Source organism: Neofelis nebulosa, chromosome 12 (assembly GCF_028018385.1).
Source record: "Neofelis nebulosa isolate mNeoNeb1 chromosome 12, mNeoNeb1.pri, whole genome shotgun sequence".
Lineage (NCBI taxonomy): Eukaryota > Metazoa > Chordata > Mammalia > Carnivora > Felidae > Neofelis > Neofelis nebulosa.
Window position 1 is genome coordinate 7,836,472 of NC_080793.1, and position 12,494 is coordinate 7,848,965.

Consider the following 12,494-nt stretch of genomic DNA (forward strand, 5'->3'; position numbering starts at 1 on the left):
CCCTCCCCACTGCGCGTTTTCCCCGAGGCCAATAAGAACGAACCTCTTCCGGCTGCGAAACATGGCGGCGCCCAGGGTCAGGACATATTTGGGAACGGGACAGTACGGCACTTCCGTTGGGGTCCCGCTAGTCCACTAACCCGCGCCGTGGGCCTAGGGGAATGGGGTCCCGCCGCCTGGCACTGGCGCGGCTGCATGGGCTCTTCGCGGTCTACAAGCCCCCGGGGCTGAAATGGAAGCACCTGCGGGACACCGTGGAGCTGCAGCTTCTGAAGGGTGAGTGCCTCGAACCGGACCTACAACCCCGCTTCGGTTCTCCCGGGAATCCATCTCCGCTTCTCATCCTTCAGGCAAAATAAAGTCATGTGACCCAGTTCCCCGGGCAGATCGCTTTCCAGATCGCTGGTTCTGTACACTCCCTTACTACTCGCTTTCCCCCCGCGTTCAGATGGGTAAACAGACTCAGTGTTGTCCGTTGTCATAAGTAGTAGAATCAGAATTTGAACCCGTCTGTTTCTTTCTCTCTCTTTTTTTTTTTTTTGCCTTTTCTCCTTATGTTTATATTTTTAAGTTGTTTTTATTTTAATTCCAGTATAGTTAACATACAGTATTAAATTGGTTTCAGGTGTACAATATAGTGATTTGACAATATAGTGATTTAACAATTTTATGCATTACTCAGTGCTCATCATGGTAAGTGTACTCTTTATTTCCCAGTACCTATTTCATCCGTTCCCCACCCACCTTCCCAAGTCTGTGTCTTAACTGCTGCTATTTGCTACATCGTGGGCTTTCTCTTCTACAGCTCCATTCTTCCCTGTTCCACCTTCCCCACGTGTTCAGACAGAACTGACCGGATATCCTTTACCTTTGTGTACTCAGGTGTCAATGCTGGGAAGCCTCCTGCCCCTGAACAGCGTGTTCGGTTCCTGCTGGGCCCCATGGAAGGCAGTGAAGAGAAGGCGCTTACCCTCACAGCCACCAGTGTGCCTTCTCTCACCAACCATCCGCTGGGTAAGGCACCTTCAGGCCAGGGCCTGGGTGTCACTCCCCAGGTAATCTCTGCCCAGAGTCCGTGTCCCAGTCAGTGCTTAGATTCCTGTCCCGGATCCTTGAAGGGCCACAGCAGGGATGACGTATTTGACCAGGGATTGGCCAGTTTTCCTGAAAAGAGCCAGATAGTAAATATTTTAGGCTTTGCGGGCTCAACTCTGCCATTGTAGTGCAAAAGAACCTATAGATGGGACGCCCAGGTGGCTCAGTCCGTTGAGCATCAGTCAGACTTCGGCTCAGGTCATGATCTCCTGTTCATGGGTTCAAGTCCTGCATCAGGCTCTGTGCTAACAGCTCAGAGCCTTGAGCCTGCTTTAGATTCTGTCTCCCTCTCTCTCTGCCCCTCCCCTGTTCGTGCTCTGTCTCTCTCAAAAAATAAAATAAAACGTTAAAAAAAAAAAAAAAAGAACCTGTAGGCAGTGTGCAAAGCAATGAGCCTGGCTGTGTTCCAATGCAACTTTATTTGTGAAAAGTGACATTTGAGTTTCATATAATTTTCCTATGTCACAAAATATTATTCTTTTGATTTTTTTGAACCATTTAAAAAAGAAAAAAGAAATTTAACTCATGGGCCATTAAAAAAACAAGTTTGGGGATATAGCCTGTAGACTGTAGTTTGCTGACCCCTTTTAATTATTCTGTAATTATTCTGGGACTCCAGATGGCAATTGACACCCTCAGGTAGAAGTCCTAAGGAGGGAGTTTCGGACTCTTGGGAAAGAGTGACTATTTTAGTCAACAGAGCTGCCCAAGAATGGAACGGGTTTTATAATGAGCTCTCTGTCACTAGATGAGATTAGAAAGATTGAGGGGCTTGTCCAGAAACCATTAAAATCCCTTTGACAGTGATATTTAGTGACTCTAAAGTGTAACAAGTATGATGTACTGAGGATCCTGTCTGTACTAGATACTGTGTTAAGCTTTTACCGAATACCATCTCATAGAATCTTCACCAGAATCCTATGAGGTGGGTCCTGTTCTCATTTTTCAAATGAGGAAACTGAGGCTCAGTGTTGACATTAAGTAACATAGCCTGAATTCAGTAGGCACTTAACCATCCTGTATCCTTCCCTTAGACACCTCTTGATCTATAGAAGGGTATATGCTTCTGACTCATTTCCTGTGTACGGTCTTTTTTTTTTTTTCTTTTTCTTCAGCATTATCGAGATAGAATTGATATACAAAAAACCACATATTTTAATGTATGTATTTTTGATGAGTCGTTCATTCTTTCACTAGGTATTTCCTGAGCACCTAGGTTCTCTGGTGGTAGAATTAGGAACCCACGCCCTGCCTTCAGGAACTTACCATGTCCATTTTCTCCCTGGGGTGGCCAGGAGTCTCCTTCTGCAGCAGCTGAGTAGGAAACTCGAGGCCCAGTGTTATGCCCAGTCTACTCAAAGCCTTTTACTGGGGGAGTGATGAGAGACAGAGTAACAAGCCCTTTTTCTGGGCCCAGGGAACTGAAGAAGTGGTTCTAGGCCCCAGAATCCATGGTAGGGAAGCCCGAGAGTCCACCCCCATCCTGGTTTGGGCTCCATGAAGCTACATTCTAGGAATGAGGTCACCATGCAGGCCAAAGTCATCCTGGAAGCTGGATTCATTGAGGAAAGGGACCTTGTTTTGTTTCTTTCCAGTCTGTGGACCAGCATTCACCAGCTTGAAGGTTGGCGTGGGACACCGGCTGGATGCCCAGGCGTCTGGGGTGCTTGGTAGGTGATGTGGTGAGCCTGGGGGAGAACTGGGGAGCTGCCAGGAAGCTGCCAGGCTTACTTCCAGCCTGACAGCCATTTCTCACCCTTGCCCTCCTCCCCTGATTCCTGCCCCAAGTCTGATCAGCTGCTGGAAGGGCCGGTGGGGGGTGGGGGAGAGGGGATGTCACAATTGCCCACCTTTATCAAGTGATTCCTGTATGTGACATGTGGTACAAAGCCCTTTGTGCACATATATTCCTGACTACAACCTTATTAGGTAGATATTTTATGATTTTATGAAGAAAAGAAGGCTCCAGGAACTTAGGTGACTTGGTCTGGGTCACGTGGCTAGTGAATGCCCCTCGTCCAGGGAGGGAAAATGGTCATCACTTGTGGGGGGTAGCCAAGCGCGTGACTGGCCCCATTGGCCAGGGTCTGAATGTCGCTGGAGCTGGACACACAAAGCCCTGAGTCATGAGCCATCTGTGCCCCCGGGGTCAGGCGGTGGCCACATCCTCCATGCACGATAGTCACAGTCCCCTTGTCTAACTTCCTGGGGCACAGGCAGGCAGACATGATCTCATGCTCCCTCTCCAGGAGTGAATGGAGGGTCATTCTCTCCTTCAGCCAGAGGGAGAAACAGCCAGAAAAAGGCAGGGAGTGGTCACAGTGCCCCTTTATTGGACCCTTCCTTTGTGCTGATTTCTTCCTGTGCATTGCCTCAACCTTCACAACACCCGCAGGGATCAGATGGCATTTTTATCCCCAGTTTGCTGATGGGGAGCTTGAGGCCCAAGTAGGTTAAAGGACATGCTTAGAGCCATCCCACATTTGAGTGCAGGTCTGTGTGACTGGGCCAGTGGTCTCTTGCTTTTGAGCACATCAGAATCCCCTGGCGAGCTTACTAAGGATCCTAGGCCCCTCCCCTCCAGCAGTCAGAGTCAGTATGTATGGGTGGGCCCTGAAATCTGCATTTTCATATCTATGCAGAAGAGCTTACTTGTGCTGTCCTTGCCCCCCTCTGCTGGCTTTAGTAGCATTGAAGGTGGGAGTATTCTGGTGGTGGCTGTAAGGGTTGGGGGTCCCAGGGAAGGGGGAGTCAGGTGTGAGATCAACCTTGCTGTCTTTCAGTGCTTGGCGTGGGACACGGACGCAGCCTCCTCACCGACATGTACAATGCTCACCTCACCAAGGTATGGGGGTGCTGGGGACAACTCATTTAGCCCCTGGTCCTTTCCCTGGGAGTCACTGGTGGGACTCTGAAGCCGAGAGGATTCTGCGGGGGAAAGGGCCCGGCCATCAGCAGGCATTGTTTTATGGCCGTGTGCTGGGGGATAAGGATAACACAGCAACGGCTGTAGGCATTACTGCGTGCGGGCTGCTCTGTGCCGAGTGCTGCACGTGGACCCCTGTGGACTCCCTTGTGGATGCCTCACAACTTCCCCAAAAAGTGGGATCTAGTGTTAACCCACCTTACAGATGAGAGAACTGAGGCGTTGAGAGGGGATGTCACTTGCCCAGGGTCGTGCAGCCTGTAAGGAACAGAGCTGGGATTTGAACCTGGATCTGTCTGACACCAGAGCCCGATCATAACACCACCCCGTTCCGTCCTCAAGACTGAGAAGTGGATGTCGCCGCCTAGACCTCAAGGAGTTTGTGTCTGGACTGGGGCTGTGGAGTCTGGCACCATGAATGGGGACAGAGGTGCCGTGTCAGAGAGCCTACATTTTTAGTGGTTAAGAGCAGTTTTTGGAGCCAAATGGCTTCAGTTCAAAACTAGCTTCAAGGTGTCTGGTTAAGCGTCCAACTCTTGATTTCAGCTCAGGTCATGATCTCATGGTTTGTGAGTTGGAGCCCCGTGTCAGTCTCTGTGCTGACAGCCCAGAGTCTGTTTGGGATTCTCTCTCTCCCTCTCTCTGTGTCCTTCCCCTGCTCCTACTCTCTCTATCTCAAAAATAAATAAACATTAAAAAACAAAACACAGGGGTACCTGGGTGGCTCAGTCAGTTAAGCGTCTGACTTCGGCTCAGGTCATGATCTCACGGTTCATGAGTTCGAGCCCTGCATCGGGCTCTGTGCTGATAGCTCAGAGCCTGGAGCCTGTTTCAGATTCTGTGTCTCCCTCTCTCTGTGTCCCTCCCCAGCTTGTACTCTGTCTTTCTCTCTCTCTTTCTCTCTCTCTCTCTCTCTCAAAAATAAATAAACACATTAACAAAACAAAAAACACATAAAAAACAGCTTCTACTCCTCTGCCAGCTCTGGGTCCCTGGGTGGATTGCTTAATATCTGTGTATCCCCCCTTCCTCAAGTCTATAATGGGAGAGATAATAGTACCTCCTCTATAGGGTTACTCTGAAGTTTAAATTAGTAACTGCGTGCAATGTACTTAGCACAGGCACTTAGCACAGTCAATAAATTATTGTCACTGTTGCCATCATCTCTGTGACAGAGGCAGCTGCACAGATTGTATTTGGAGGGGTGGGGAGAAGCCAGCAGGGTGCACTGGGAAGGGCCCAGCATGATAAGTTGTCAGGTTTGTCTGGAGAGGAGAGTTATGCAGGCATGAGGTGGTCATAGTAGGGTTGTCATTGTCCTTTGCAGTCAGGTGATTGCTGTCATAGAAAAGTCTGGTGCCCTTCCCGAGAGGGGCAGTGAGGTGGCTGGGGGTCTCTGAGTGCCTGCGCTCCCTGAGGGGAGACCTGAGGAACCCCCCCACCTGTGGCCTGTCTAGCAGGTTGGGGGTTTGAGCTGTCGGCTCACTTCCTTCCTCAGTGCTGAGGGAGAGCAGGGACACTGACCATATCTTCCCCTCCCTGTCCCTGCAGGATTACACGGTGCGTGGCCTCCTGGGCAAAGCCACAGATGACTTCTGTGAAGATGGGCAGCTGGTGGAGAAGTCAACATATGGTGAGAGCCCGCAGGAGCCCAGGGCAGAGGGAGGAGCAGCTGTGGCTGCCTTTGCATTTGCCGTCCCTTGGTTCCTACGGCTCCCCCCCCCCAACTCCCCGTGCAGGCCATTCAGCCTCCCTCGGTGACTCCCAACACACTAAGTTCAGTCTGGCTGTTAGAGGGCTTTGGGCACATGATTCTGTCTTCCATAAACAAATGCCATGTGTTCCCCCTTTGCTTCCCCACCTGGCATAAATGTCACCTCCCCAGGGAAGCTCCTCTAACCCCCAGATGAACGAGGTGGACTCTCAGAACAATAATCGACTAATGATTCATGATTATTTAGTATCTGCCTTCCCATTACACTGTCACCCGTGAGAACAGGGACTGTGTCATTCCACTCCTGTGGTTACACAGCGCAGAGCCTGGGACGTGGGAGGTGCTTATTGGTTGGATGGATGGATGGTTGGAGGGTTGGCTGCTTGGATGGGGGGATGGATGGCTGGATGGCTCATTCTTTGCTTCTTACTCTCCCCTGTGTTCTGACATTTTCCGTAGAACTAATTCATTTCTTATTTAATGGATGTTTTTTGAGCACCAGCCACGTGCTAGGTACTGGGGGTGGGGAGAGGATGTATGATGAGTCAGATGGGGTCCCCAATCTCAGTGAACTCACAGTCCGGCAGGGAGAGCAAACACACACCACCACATCACCTGGAGAGGATTAGAAACATGTGGCAAAGTAACACGATTATGTCTGTACATGTGAGTGTATCAGCATACAAAACACATCTAAAGATAACTAGCAAGTTGACACTTCTGGGAGAGAGGAAGGCAGAATTTGGAGGAGAGGGGAGGTGTTTGTTAATGCTAATCTAAATTTCTGTTTTTCGTTTTTGATGTGTATTTATTTTTGAGAGAGAGAGAGAGTATGCATAAGTGGGGGAGGGGCAGAAAGGGGGGAGAGGACAGAGGATCCGAAGCAGGCTCTGTGCTGACAGAGAGCCTGATGTGGGGCTTGGACTTGTGAACCATGAGATCATGCCCTGAGCCACCCAGGTGCCCCCTAATCTAAATTTCTTAAAGAAGAAGGGCACCTGGGCGGTCAGTTGGTTAAGCGTCCAACTTTGGTCATGATCTCGTGTTGTGGTTCATGAGATTGAGCCTTGCGTCGGGTTCTGCACTGATGGTGCAGAGCCTGCTTGGGACTCTCTACCCCTGCATGTTTGTGCATGTGTACGTGCTCTCGCTTTCTCTCTCTCTCTCTCTCTCTCTCTCTCTCACTCTCTCAAAAAATAAATAAACTTAAAAAATTATTGTAAATTTCTTCTTCTTTTTTTTTAAATTTACATCCAGATTAGCATATAGTGCAACAATGATTTCAGGAATAGATTCCGTGGTGCCCCTTACCCATTTAGTCCATCCCCCCTCCCACAACCCCTCCCATCACCGTCAGTTTGTTCTCCATATTTATGAGTCTCTTCTGCTTTGTCCCCCTCTCTGTTTTTATATCATTTTTGCTTCCCTTCCCTTATGTTCATCTGTTTTGTCTCTTAAAGTCCTCGTATGAGTGAAGTCATATGATGTTTGTCTTTCTCTGACTGACTTCACTTAGCATAATACTCTCCAGTTCCATCCACGCAGTTGCAAATGGCAAGATTTCATTCTTTTTGATGGCCGAGTAATACTCCATTGTCTATATAGACCACATCTTCTTTATCCATTCATCCATCGATGGACGTTGGGCTCTTTCCATACTTTGGCTGCTGTTGATAGTGCTGCTGTAAGCATTGGGGTGCATGTGTCCCTTCGAAACAGCACACCTGTATCCCTTGGATAAATGCCTAGTAGTGCCATTGCTGGGTCGTAGGGTAGTTCTGTTTTTAGTTTTTTAAGGAACCTCCATACTGTTTTCCAGAGTGGCTGCACCAGCTTGCATTCCCAATTTATTGTAAATTTCTTAATGATTTAAAAGTTTTTTATAACATTTATTCATTTTTGAGAGACAAAGACAGAGCACGAGTGGGGGAAGGGCAGAAAGGGAGGGAAACACCACAGAATCTGAAGCAGGCTCCAGACTCAGCTGTCAGCACAGAGCCCGACGCGTGGCTTGAATTCACAAACCGTGAAATCACGACCTAAGCCGAAGTTGGATGCTTAACTGACTGACACACCCAGGCGCCCTTTTTTTCTTTTCTTTCTTTCTTTTTTTTTTTTTTTTTTTTTTTTTTTCAACGTTTTTTTTTTTATTTATTTTTGGGACAGAGAGAGAGACAGAGCATGAACGGGGGAGGGGCAGAGAGAGAGGGAGACACAGAATCGGAAACAGGCTCCAGGCTCCGAGCCATCAGCCCAGAGCCTGACGCGGGGCTCGAACTCACGGACCGCGAGATCGTGACCTGGCTGAAGTCGGACGCTTAACCGACTGCGCCACCCAGGCGCCCCTCTTTTTTTTTTTTTTTTCTTTTTTTTTTTTAAAGTGCCCCACTCTTGATTTCAGCTCAGGTCATGATCCCAGCATCATGGGATTGAGCCCTGTGTCAGGCTCTGTGCTGAGTGTGGAGCCTGCCTCCTAGAGATTCTCTCTCTCTGTCTCTCCCTCTCCCTCTCCCTCCCCCTCCCCCTCCCTCTCCCTCCACCCACTTGTGCTCTCTCTCTCTCAAAATGAAAAAAAAAAAAAGTTAAAAACAGAGCAAATTAATGCTGGGAAAGAGACCCAGGTGCAGAGTGGCAGGAGCCAGGAGAAAGAAATGACAGGCTCCAGGGGCGCCTGGGTGGCTCAGTCGGTTAAGTGTCCTACTTCGGCTCAGGTCATGATCTCGCAGTTCGTGAGTTCGAGTCCTGCATCGGGCTTTGTGCTGACAGCTTAGAGCCTGGAGCCTGCTTCAAATTCTATGTCTCTCTCTCTCTCTGCTCCTCCCCCACTCATGCTCTGTCTCTCCTTCAAAAAGAAAAAAGTGACAGGCTCCAGGAAGTCTTCCTGGAGGAGGCTACATTTGAGCCTCCTCAGTGAGGGGGAAGGAAGCAGTGGTGGGTGCATTTCAGGTAAGGCAACAGGGTGAATAAAGCCAGACAGAAGGAATAAGAGGCTTAGTCCCTTCCAAGCTGGCAAGCCTTTGGTTACCACACCTGTGCCCAGAGCTCTGGCCTTTGGAGTCAGAAGTTGGCACCTGCCCAGCTGGGTCCCAGGATCAGCCTTCTAGCCGTTCATGAGCGTCCCCAGGCTTGGCAGCTGCCTGCCCTTGTCACTCAGTGGGTCCAGCAGGCAGAGCCCCTCCCTCTTCTTGCCATCTGTTTCTGCGTTGAGACAGATGGCGCTCTCCCTCGCAGGGTCCCTGGCACAAGCAACCCTAGATTGGGGTTCAGGGGACCTGGCTTAGAATATTGGATAAATCTCATTTCCAGAAGAAACTGTTTTTTAATGTTTATTTATTTTTGAGAGAGAGAGAGAGACAGAGACAGAGACAGAGCACGAGCAAGGGAGGCACAGAGAGATAGGGAGACACAGAATCCGAATCAGGCTCCAGGCTCTGAGCTGTGAGCATAGAGCCCAGTGCGGGCTCGAACTTGTGAACCATGAAATCATGACCTGAGCTGAAGTCGGATGCTTAACTGACTGAGCCACCCAGGCGCACCCAGAAGAAACTTGGAGTGTATGAGCCCCTTGAAAATGTCCTCACAATGCTGAGTTCAGATATAACTCTGTAAGAAGAGGGTTCTGGGCTTTCCCAAGATTCTCAAAGGACTCTCAATCCTCTAGATGGGAACTCTGGGACAGAGGGTGCTCTGGGACACCCTCCAGGTTCCAAGGACAGGGCTGGTTTGGGGGGAGGGAGTTCACCTGTCCTCAGCGGGCACCTGTGTGCTGACCATCCCCCCTGGCTTTTCCAGACCACGTGACCAGAGAGAAACTGGACCGGATCCTGGCCCTGATCCAAGGTTCCCATCAGAAGGCCCTGGTGATGTAAGTGGAGCCCAACCCACACTTTCCTGAAAGGGGCCCTTGAGGAGGTGCTGGAAGAGCAAGGAGTGCCCACTGGGCTCCCTGTAGGCTCCGCCCACCCTGGGGCACATTCCATGCATCTCTTTGGAGACCCAAAGCAGACCTGAAGCAGCCCTTCCTTCCACAGCACGCAGAAGTGTTTCTTTGTGCCAGGCCAGCCCCTGGGGAGACCAAGGGGGAACAAGAGACCCCGGCTGGCCTCAGTGGGAATATATGATTTAGTGGAGAAGGAAGCCAGGAACCCACATGATATGATGTAGAGCCAGGGGGTGGGAGCAGGCAGCATGTGCATGACTGGAAGCTGGGGGGTGTGTGCGGAGGAGGGCAGAGCCTGTATCTAAAGATTGGAGGGGACAGAGAAAAAGGTGGCTGGAAGGGCAGGGAAGATGGAAAGGGAATGAAGAGCTTCAGGAAAGCTCTTTCGTGAGAGGGGGCAGGGCCAGGGGCAAACAGTCTGGCCAGCTCCCCACTCCACGCCAGTCCCCTTCTCATCCCCAGGTACTCCAACCTCGACCTGCAGACCCAGGAGGCCTACGACATGGCCGTGAGAGGCTTGATCCGGCCCATGAACAAGTCCCCGATGCTGATAACGGGCATTCGATGCCTCCACTTTGCGCCTCCGGAGTTCCTCTTAGGTAGGCTCCCCCAGGAAGTTGGAGCAGTGAGATGGGGTTCGTGGGTTTACAGAGGCTGGCACGTGACAGCCCCAGTCTCTGCTGGCTAAGGCACCAAGACCAGCGTCCTTCTCCGCACGGGGCTGGACCTGACCAAGTCACACGGCACACGGATCGAATGCTGTCCTGTCCACTGCCAAGTCACCCTTTAGAGCCAGCCTTTAAGCGAGCAAGTTATACTCAGCAGCTCATCCCCGGATCTTTGCAGCGTTTCAGGTTTCAGTAAGCCATCAGAGGGCACCCTCACCTCCCCAGTCCTGCCCACCTCCTTCTCTCTGTCTTACTAACCAGGGCTCCTTTCCTTAAGTACCGATCAGGGCTCTCCCAGTGCTAAGCACCTTATGTAGATTATCTCTCAGACTCCTCACGACCACCCATTTTATAGATGAACCTAGGAGTCTTAGAGCAGCATTTCTGGAACATTAACCTGCCCACAAATCACCTGGGGGTCTTTTTTTTTTTTTTTTTTTTAAGTTTATTGATTTATTTTGAGAGAGCGTGAGCCGGGGAGGGGGTAGAGAGCAGGGAGAGAGAATCTCAAACAGGCTCCACGATCCGCTCAGGACGGAGCCCGATGTGGGGCTTCATCTCATTGGTGAGATCATGACCTGACCTGAGTCGAAATCAAAGAAATCAAGAGTTCGGAGCTTAATTGACTGAACCACTCAGGTGCCGCCTCCCCCCCCCCCCCCCCCCCCGCCCCTGTTTGAAGTTTATTCATTTAGAGAGAGAGAGCTCTGGCGGGGGTGGGGGGGGGCGTGTCTTCTTTAAAGGCAACTTCTGACTCTGCAGGTTTGGGTGGGGCCTAAGATTCTGCAGGTCTAACAAGCTTTCGGGGCTGGCCCTTGGGCTACATTTGGAATGGCAGAGCCCTGGAGAACTAAGATACTTTGCTAGGGTTATCACCCAGCCAGGAGGTATCACAGGGAGTGGATCTAGATCAGCAGACACCAGAGGCTGTGCTCCCATCCGTGGGATCTGTTGTTATGTACCCCTGGCAGAGGTACAGTGCATGCACGAGACACAGAAGCAACTGCGAAAGTTGGTGCACGAGATCGGCCTGGAGCTGAAGACCACTGCCGTCTGCTCCCAAGTGCGGCGTACCCGTGACGGCTTCTTCACCCTGGACGACGCCCTCCTGAGGACCCAGTGGGACATACACAGCATCCAGAATGCCATCCAGGCCACAGCTCCCCGGGTGGCAGTGGAACTGGAGAAGAGCTTGAGGCCAGGCCTGGGCACCCCGGCGGCGCCCCAACCCTAGCTGGTCCTGGGACTCCAGGGGGCCGAGCTCTGCCTCAGGGCTGGAGAATGGTGCTGGGCATTGAAGGGCCAGGCCACTGGTGGGGCACTGGATGGAAAAGACGAGAGTTGTTCCTGAGCGGCCACTGATAACTGTGCAGAAAGCAAGAGTAGGGGGAAGCTTTTCTACATGTGACATAAAACTCCGAAGCTGTAAGAAAAAAGATCCACAGACTTGAAACAGTTGAAAAGGAAGAACTTCTTTGTGAAGGAAAAGGTGATAAACAAATGACAGACTGATAAAAATACTTCCAATATGTTTAAGAATGAATAGCCATAATGTATAAAGAGCTCTTATAAAAAAGAGACAAGAAAATTGGGCCAATGGCATGAATTGTGTGTGTGTGTGTGTATAATATATATATGTTCTATATACATATATTTTCTATATATATGTGTATATATATATATATATATATATATATATATATGTATATGTATATATGGAAAGAAATACAAGTAGCCAGTAAACCAGAAATGATGCTCAATCTCTCTAATGATGAAAGATTTACAGATGAAAATGATATGCCTTCTCCTTGCCTTTCAAAACAATAAAAAGAGAATATCCAGTATTGGTGATGTGAGAAAATGGGCAATCTGTGCTATTGGTAGGAATGCACGACTGTGTAACCTTTTAGGAATACTTGGTAGTATGTGTCAGCACTAAGAACACTCCTGCCCTGAGACTCAGTGGTTACAGTTTCAGGAATCTGTCTTCTTACTCTGATTCCAGAAAATTGTAGGTACATAGATGGTCATAGCTACATTGTAATAGTAGCAAATAGGAAATGTCACTATCCTCCATCAGTAAGGGACTGTATAAATAGACGAGGTGTATATAGGGTCCAAAGGTTCTCTATTCTAAGGGCGCCTGGCTGG

General features: G+C 49.9%; 1 protein-coding gene across 1 annotated transcript; it reads left to right on the forward strand.

The window, feature by feature from the left end:
* The first annotated feature begins 44 nt into the window (after positions 1-44).
* Positions 45-11,945, forward strand: TRUB2 (TruB pseudouridine synthase family member 2). The gene is given in 9 exon segments (XM_058693940.1): positions 45-276; positions 883-1,014; positions 2,691-2,765; positions 3,879-3,940; positions 5,573-5,654; positions 9,528-9,600; positions 10,138-10,274; positions 11,315-11,556; positions 11,558-11,945. Coding segments are annotated over 9 exon segments (1,002 nt in total). The 5' UTR covers positions 45-161; the 3' UTR covers positions 11,642-11,945.
* The last annotated feature ends 549 nt before the right edge of the window (positions 11,946-12,494 follow it).